Genomic DNA, 8,951 nt, shown 5'->3' on the forward strand with positions numbered 1-8,951 from the left:
CCTAAAAAAACAAAAACCTCAGCTCCTGAACTGCTGATGCGCCAACCGGGACAAAAGGCCCCCCTGCCTGGGCAAGCCGCAGAGGCCACGTGGAGGCCCATCTGTCCCGGTTCGTATAAGAACCGGGACTAATAGTACCGGGCATTAGTACCGACAGTTTAGTCCCGGTTCGGGAACCGGGACAAATGAGCCTTATGAACCGGGACAAATGAACCTTTTTCTACTAGTGCTTGCAGCCACTTCCTGCATGTTGGGGCGCTCGTTCGGGGACACCTTGGTGCAGCAAAGTCCAATGTTTAGCACTGAAATTAAACAGTTCAAGTCCTTTGCCTCTTCATGGCTAATGGACTTCCGTTGGGAAACTCCGCTTCATCTTGTAGTAACTCAGGGTCAACAATCTGTGATACTTTGGAAGAATAGTGCACCTCGACGAATTTTGCAATGTCCAGTCCATCCTTGAACATATCATCAGTCGGCCTCTTACGCAAGAATATTTCAAGTAGAACGATTCCAAAGCTATAGACGTTGCTAGCAGTCGAAACATGAGCGCCTGTTGCACATTCTGTACTAGTTCACATGCAAGAATATATAGGTTAATCCCATGTTAGTATATACAGGCAGAAATCATTCTCAACTTAAACAGGAGGATATGAAAATCTCAACATTATTACCTGGAGCAACATATCCAATTGTGCCCTTTACTGCAAAGGTAGAAGAAGTCGAGTATGATCCGCCACGTGATGATACTACTGTGTGAACTTTAAACCTTGCAAAGGCCGAAATCTCCAACATGAGCTGTCATACTGTCATCCGATAGAATGTTGCTAGGCTTCATATCGCAATGAACAATTGTTCTTTGATTGTTGTGGTGTAGGTACTCCAATGCATCTGCTACGTCCACCACAATGCTTAGCCTTTGAGCCAATGTAATAACATATCTCCGGTCTGAAGAGCCCTCATCGTCTTGAGTTGAGTATAGTAGTCTATGTAAGTCCCCTCCAGGCATGAACTCATACACTAGAGCTTTGAAATCATTCCCGTTAGAATCAATGCTTGAGCATGCAGTTAAGATAGGGACGAGATTACGGTGGCACACATTTCTTAAGGCGTTACATTCTGCGATGAAGCTCTTCTGTGACCCCCTTGTCTCTAGGCTGAAGACTTTTATGGCAACATCACTTCCATCTTGAAATAATTTTCCTTGATAAACAGAACCATATCTCCCTCTTCCAATTATGCTGGATGTTGCGAACCCCTGTGTTGCTCTAGTAATATCATTGAAAGACACTTTGGGAAATTGTCTACCAAATGATGGCAACAATAAAGATTTCCTCTTCTGTTCTCCCCCCCCCCCCCCCCCCCCCCCCAGGACAATAAAACAAGTATGACCATAGCAACCGAGACTATAATGACCACATGGGTCACTACTTCGAGTACAACGAAGGCCTTGTGATTGGTTGGCTTTGAAGGCATAACAGGGCATGGCAGTAGGTGTAACTCAAAAACCCCACCACAAAGCCCATGATCTCCATCAATTCGCATATTTGTTACATTCTTGAAGATTCCTTCTGTTGGGACCTCCCCCTCTAGTTGGTTAAATGACAAGTCTAGTTGCTCAAGATATTTCAGGTTGCCGAGAGAGGTTGGTATCGACCCATTCAAGTTATTGTTAGAAAATTGACAAAACTTAGGCTGTGAAGGTTGCCTACTGAAGTGGGGATGCTACCGCTAAATATATGAATCCAAATAGATGGCTTCCAAGCTTTCACAATTACCCAAAGCGTTCGGAATATCTCCGGATACCTTATTTGTTGAAAGTGAAAAATATGCAAGCTGCCTGGAATTGCCAATCTCGGTAGGAAGATGTCCATCAAGGTTGTTGAAAGATAGATCAACTGCTAATATTGTCGGAATTCTAAAGATCTCCTTTGGCACCCTACCATGAAGATTGTTGTCGGAAATGTTTAATTGTTGAAGCATTTGGAGGTTTCCTAGGCCTGGGGGTATGAGACCACCAAACTTATTGGAGTTGAGAAAGAGGTTCCCTAGTAAAGATAAATTCGAAAGAGATATTGGAAGAAACCCTGTAAAGTCATTGTGATGTAAACCTATTGTTTGTAACTTCTTGATACTTCCAAGCCATTCAGGAATCCCACCTGTAAATTGATTGCATGACAATCCTAATCTAGTCAGGTTGGCAAGATTTTGTATGCCGGAGGGAAAACTCCATGATAATTTATTTCCTCCCAGGTATAGAACTTGAAGCTGATTCGAAAGGTTACCTAATGAAGCTGGTAAGTGGCCTTCTAGACGATTGGAAGTGATCGAAAATATTTGTAGTTCTGAGCAATTGGCTAAGCTATACATAAACTCCCAGTCTTGATCACTATGTGCTTCGAGTTTATTGTCCTCCAAATTTAACTTATACAATTTGGTTAGTTTGCCGATGGAGCTAGGAACTACCCCAGTGAAATTATTGTTTGATATATCAATGAGGGAGAGCTTGGAAGCATTTATCAATGAAAGGGGTATATGCCCTTGAAACAAGTTACCGGATAAAACGAGTTCCTTAAGATTAGGTAGATGTTTACCGAGATTGGATGTCACCTCTCCAGTAAGATAATTATAAGAAAGGCAAAGAGAATCAAGAGTAGAAATATTCCAGATGGCTTGTGGAAACCTACCCACCAACTTATTTTTAGCCATGTTTATGTATTGTAGGCTGGGCAGCGTTGCAAAGCCATTGGGGATGTTGCCTTGTATATTATTATAGACACAGTGAATTACTAATAGTGTTGTCATATTGCCAAGGTAATCCGGAACGATTCCAGTAAGTTCATTAAATTGAAGGTCCAGAAATGCAAGGTTGAGAGGTAAATCCATAGGAATTTGCCCTACTAGATTATTGCGATTTAGAAATAGATCCCTGAGATTGGAACAGTTTGCAAAACTAGGTATGAATCCTTGTAGTGTGTTATTACTCAACACGAGGCGTTGCAGGCGATGCAAGTGTCCAAGAGATGGAGGGATCTTCCCTGTGAAGTTATCTGAGTCTAGGAATAGATCTTTGAGGAGCGTTAGATTTGCAAGCGAAGGGGAGATTTTTCCAACTAAACCTTGATCTTCAAGGTAAAGAGCCGAGGATTTTTTTTGTTTGACAAACAACACCATCCCAGTCAAGAGATTTGCAAGCGAAGTGGATGCTGTCGTTCCAGGACACGAGGGCCTGCAGTGGGTCGAGAGTTGCCTTCCTGAACTCAAGCAGCGACAACCGGTCTGTCTCATTTCCGTACAAGGAGCTGTAGGTGTCAACATTTGCAAAGACAACCAAGAGCGCCTAACCTTCATGGTAAAACTTGAGGCTACTGCAAGCACTTTCCTTGGTAATAATTGTGGAGTAATTCTTTCTTTAAGATGAATTAAGATCACAATTTGCATGCAACTAATTAGTTTACTATCTGATCTGAATAATCCAGTACTAGCTAGATAGATATTGTTAAACCAGGAGAGATAAAATTAAGGAAATGAAGAAAAGCTAGCTTGAACAATAGACGATAGTAGCTTACAGTCTGTGGGTCGATCGAAGGAAGGCGGAGCACGAAGAGCTTGTGGTTTGCCAAGGAAGAAGGTGGTCGTTTTTCTTGATTTGTTCAGATGTATTGAAGAAACTTTGTGTTTCATCAGCGTGTATGTATATATATTTGTGCGGCTGCTGGTTGATGTAATATATATATATATATATATATATATATATATATATATATATACACACACACACGTAGCTGTCTGGTATAGCAAGAAGACTCTAGCCAAGTCTTGTGCGGCTACAGATTGATTGGATTATATCTATGGTGCTGGTTTGCTTGGAACAGTCCGTGATGTGATGTGTTGTGATGTACACCGTCCATATGATATTCCTTCTCACTGATGAATTAAAACAGAGCACGTCTAGGAAAGGAAGGAAGGCTCACGAAAGTCACTTCTTCAAAAGTTAAAGAGTGTACACAAGAGCAGAGTAAAAGGACCATATGGAGGGTTTGCCTTCCGTTTCTTCTCTTCTGTGGTACTACCTCCTTTCCGGTTTTTTAGATTTATCTTACAAATCACATCAACCAAGAAGGACCTAATTAAGTGAGTGCTAGACAAGATATTAGTGTTACATGCATATGTCCCTCTCACTCTTTCATCCATTGCTTCATTCTACACCGAGAACCAAAATTTGACAGATACATAGCTATATTTGCATATTCCCAAGACAATGAGCCTTATAAATATGAAATTTCTAATTTTTGGAATAAGCCCTTTAAATCGGAACGGAAGGAGTAATAATGAAGACACCGGCAACCGTCAAAACGATGTGACATTTGTTGAAGCCGTTGATGCCGTCTTTACATCACTCGCCACATACTGGAATAGGTTGCGCGGCGGAGCGATCTCCGTCTCGCCCTCCAGCATCTTCACCATCGAGCTCATGGGTGGCCTCGCCGATGGCCGCTGTTGCGCACACCAGAATGCCACCTTGCACATCCTCTGCACCAGCTCCCTGCAACGTGGGTCATGGCAGACTATTGGCCTGGCCCCACCAGCTCCATCAGATCGCCGGCCTCATACCTGGTCCATGCGACCACGGGGAACCACCGTTGGCTTCCCTCTGATGCGGCATCAGGGTCGCCATGGAAGTTGTTACCGTGCTCGACGATCTGGAGGAGTATGCCGAAGCTGTACACGTCACGCTTTTCGGTGATGCGTCGTCCACCCATCCCCACTCCGGTGCGACAAACCCGAGGGTGACGAAAGAGTGTCAAATAACATGATGATCGTGGACGCTCATCGATTTATACGCAATGATTACTAGACCTCCGAGAGACTGAGCCGGCCAAATCTTAAGATAGATGAAGTCATTACGGGCACCTCTTAGTCGATGGGAACATCATCCCCAATTGAATGAATATCGCCGAAAAGTCTGGAATAAATTTAGGAAAATGCGAGCTTCCGTGCCAAGTCGACTTGAACCGCTGAATCAGCCAGAGTGTGTTCTTTATCGAATGTTTATGGACAACACTAGGCAATATGCCCTGTTTGTGGAGTGTGTGGCACTCAATCTGGCCGATTCCGGTAGTGCTTGTTAGCTCGAGTGAAACCCATCTAGTACATCTAGAGAGTACCAACGGGAATCACAACTAAATCCATTCTTTCTTTCTTTTTTTAGGTCCAACAGTTTGACTGATGCCACAAACAAAATGGACCCAAAATGCCTGCCTGACCTCCTTCTGATGGAATTGTGAAAACAACACCCTACATACATACGTACATAAATCTGAATTGCCAATTTCAGTGTTTCATCTGCTGGAACACACACCAACACACATTGACAAAGCTCAACAAGACAAGAACACCTGGAACTGGAACTGGAACTGGTGGTAGCTGAAGAAGCTACAGGGGAATCAAATTCGCTTACAGCATACGTACATACACACAATTTTTTGGTCGAAAGAAAAGTTCATTGTAGCATAATATAATTAATGATCATAGGATGAATACAAAATAACATCTGGTTGGAGAAGGAAATGAAACGAAAAAACACACAGCGGAATGAAGTCACACTCACACCGGGCTAAGGTAATTAAGGATACCTCAAGTTGAAGTTTGGCGGCTGAGTCCGCTGCTGGACGGAGATGCTATTGGCGCATTGGCGACAAGAATGATCTCTCTTTGTGCTGGAGACTCGGAGTTTTGGAGCCTGTCTACCAAGGTCTCCATCCCCATGTAAATGTATGACTCCATGCATGCTGCGTTTTTTCTTTTCTTTTTTTTTGCGAGGGCATGCATGCTGCGTTTTGTAAGATGGCTTTGACTTCGGACAGGCCGGTAAAAGCAGATCAGGTTTGTGGCCATGTGCCAAAGAAGGATACTCTTGACGTCGAATGCCACCTCCAAGCTATCCCACAACTCCTCTCCAATGTCACACTTTTGGTGGCTGAACCTGTTCTAAAGAAGTTGCCAAACCTTTTTTTATATGCATGTGACAGCATCAGTCAGTTATGAACGTCTTCCATCCTTCTTCTTCTTCTATGTGCCGTTGAACCAGCTCTGTAATCTCGCGGGCTGCAGCCACCTGCCTTACATACCAAAACATGCTCATGCACTCCCTGCCTTAAACATTCAAAGAAATTAAGCAATCTTCATCAGGAAGGTGGGTTTCTTCTTGCCAACATAAAACGACATGAGGTCGTACTGCGAAACCATGTCGATCATGCCATCCGCTGGCATACTCGTAGAAGAATTTTACGCGAGGAATACACGCAAAGACTAATCCCAAGGCAATGGGCGTCAAGACTGGCAATAACTCGACCATAGTAGTGAAAGAGAAGAGGATGTACGTTATCTTGACGTCCCTGCCTATTGTAACCGTCCTTGTGGCTCATGGCGAAAAGGACCATCAACGAAAACTCAATGCTACTATACATTGATCCCGCCGCTCTTCTGTAGAGCTTACTAAACATAACGTGAAAGCACTTCTGCAAAATATTGTACCTTGTATTCTCCATGGCCAAGTTGTTTTTCGGAGGAGGCGGATACCGGAGATATTGCATGTCCAACTTGTTGCACTCTTGTTGGATCACCCTCCATCGCTTCGAAATGGACACCCACCCGCGCGTGCTCACTATTTGGTAAGGCGGAAACTTCTTGCGCTCATGGAACTCACGGTGGACCCGAATCCAAAAAGTTGCATGGGGTCTTGCCCAATGTCTCTCCAACACTCGCAAGGAAGCTTGTCCTCGGCCGCCGTGCATGCCTTTGTCCGCTTGCTCTTGCGCTTCGGCTTCGGCCCGGCGGCTTGGTTGGCGAGCTCGTCCTCGAACAAAGGCTCCCTTTCGATGTCGCACTCGTTCTCTTCCTCTTGCCCGTAGTCCTCCGGAAACTCGTGGTCAAGAGGGAAGCCGTCCAGATCCATGCCGACCTGATCACGCATGAAGGCCGCCTCATCGGGATCGTAGCAAGCGGCCAGCGTGAACGCCCCTCGGCCGTCCTGGCTTTGTGTCTCGTCGGGGTCGTAGCCAGCGTCCGGCGCACCACCCTCGAAGATCAGGTTCTGCATGTAGTCCTTGTCGACGGCGGCCGACATTCCGTCGAACAGGTTGCGTGCGCCCGGCAGCACGTCGGCCGGCATCTGCCGCGCGCCTCCGGATGACGAGCCACCGGCCACCGGTGTGGCGCTGAGGTCGATGGGCGCGGGCGCGGGCGTGGAAAGCGCCACCACACTCACCTCGGGCAAGCACTCCCCGGAGAGGCGGGAGGCCTGCGGGTAGACGTGGAAGCCGGGCATCGGGGTGCAAGCTGACGCGCGGGGCGAGAGTCGGGCAGCACCATCCGAGGGAACGCGGATGAGACGTTGATGAGGCCATGCTAGCTAGGGTTTAACCCTAGCATATAGAGCGCCTCCCTCGTTGCCGCCGCGACGCGGGCGTTGGTGACCTCCTGCTGCGCGGCGGCGGCGACGGCGGCCGCCGCGATGGCTTCATCCCTCGCGTCGGCGGCGTGTCTCCGGCCCTTCCTCTTGGCCGACTCCCTGAAGGAAATATGCCCTAGAGGCAATAATAAAGTTATTATTTATTTCCTTATATCATGATAAATGTTTATTATTCATGCCAGAATTGTATTAACCGGAAACTTGATACATGTGTGAATACATAGACAAATAGAGTGTCACTAGTATGCCTCTACTTGACTAGCTCGTTGAATCAAAGATGGTTAAGTTTCCTAGCCATAGACATGAGTTGTCATTTGATTAACGGGATCACATCATTAGAGAATGATGTGATTGACTTGACCCATTCTGTTAGCTTAGCACTTGATCGTTTAGTATATTGCTATTGCTTTCTTCATGACTTATACATGTTCCTATGACTATGAGATTATGCAACTCCCGAATACCGGAGAATCACTTTGTGTGCTATCAAACATCACAACGTAACTGGGTGATTATAAAGGTGCTCTACAGGTGTCTCCGACGGTACTTGTTGAGTTGGCATAGATCGAGATTAGGATTTGTCACTCCGATTGTCTGAGAGGTATCTCTGGGCCCTCTCGGTAATGCACATCACTATAAGCCTTGCAAGCAATGTAACTAATGAGTTAGTTGCGGGATGATGCATTACGAAACGAGTAAAGAGACTTGCCGGTAACGAGATTGAACTAGGTATTGAGATACCGACGATCGAATCTCGGACAAGTAACATACCGATGACAAAGGGAACAACGTATAGTGTTATGCGGTTTGACCGATAAAGATCTTCGTAGAATATGTGGGAACCAATATGAGCATCCAGGTTCTGCTATTGGTTATTGACCGGAGATGAGTCTCGGTCATGTCTACATAGTTCTCGAACCCGTAGGGTCTGCACGCTTAACGTTCGATACGATCGGTATTATGAGTTTATGTGTTTTGATGTACCAAAGGTAGTTCAGAGTCCCGGATATGATCACGGACATGACGATAGTCTCGAAATGGTCGAGACATAAAGATCGATATATTGGAAGCCTATATTTGGTCACCGGAAGTGTTCCGGGTGATTTCGGAGAAAACCGGAGTGCCGGAGGGGTTACCCGAACCCCCCGGGGAAGTATTGGGCCTTAGTGGGCTTTAGGGGAGAGAGAGGGCAGCAGCCCAGGAGGTGGTGCGCCCCCTCCCATGGGGAGTCCGAATTGGACTAGGGGAGGGGGGTGTGGCCCCTCTTTCCCTCTCCTTCTCCTTTCCTTTCCCCTTCCTCCTTCCTAGTGGGACTAGGAAAGGGGGAGTCCTACTCCCACTAGGAGGAGGACTCCTCCCTCTCCTTGGCGCGCCCCAAGGCTGGCCGGCCTCCCCCCTTGCTCCTTTATATACGGGGGCAGGGGGCACCCTAGGACACACAAGTTGATTGTTCCTTAGCCGTGTGCGGTGCCCCCCTCCA

At 46.3% G+C, this 8,951-nt stretch overlaps 1 protein-coding gene across 1 annotated transcript; it reads right to left on the reverse strand.

The window, feature by feature from the left end:
* Positions 1–317: 317 nt before the first annotated feature.
* Positions 318–4,760, reverse strand: LOC120967260 (uncharacterized). The gene is made up of 7 exons (XM_073502738.1): positions 4,612–4,760; positions 4,409–4,543; positions 3,169–3,299; positions 1,804–3,122; positions 805–1,336; positions 672–701; positions 318–562 (listed from the first exon to the last, which is right to left on the reverse strand). Exons 1-7 carry the CDS (start codon positions 4,758–4,760, stop codon positions 318–320), a joined length of 2,541 nt encoding a protein of 846 aa, XP_073358839.1.
* Between the last annotated feature and the right edge of the window lie 4,191 nt (positions 4,761–8,951).

This window comes from Aegilops tauschii, chromosome 6 (genome assembly GCF_002575655.3).
Source record: "Aegilops tauschii subsp. strangulata cultivar AL8/78 chromosome 6, Aet v6.0, whole genome shotgun sequence".
NCBI lineage: Eukaryota > Viridiplantae > Streptophyta > Magnoliopsida > Poales > Poaceae > Aegilops > Aegilops tauschii.

Coding starts and splice junctions, on each gene's coding strand:
- LOC120967260 (XM_073502738.1), bottom strand. CDS start 4,760: ATGGGTGGACGACGCATCACCGAAAAGCGTGACGTGTACAGCTTCGGC. Junction 702..804: donor CAACATTCTATCGGATGACA/GTATGACAGCTC, acceptor CTACCTTTGCAG/TAAAGGGCACAATTGGATAT. Junction 563..671: donor AATTGGATATGTTGCTCCAG/GTAATAATGTTG, acceptor GAACTAGTACAG/AATGTGCAACAGGCGCTCAT.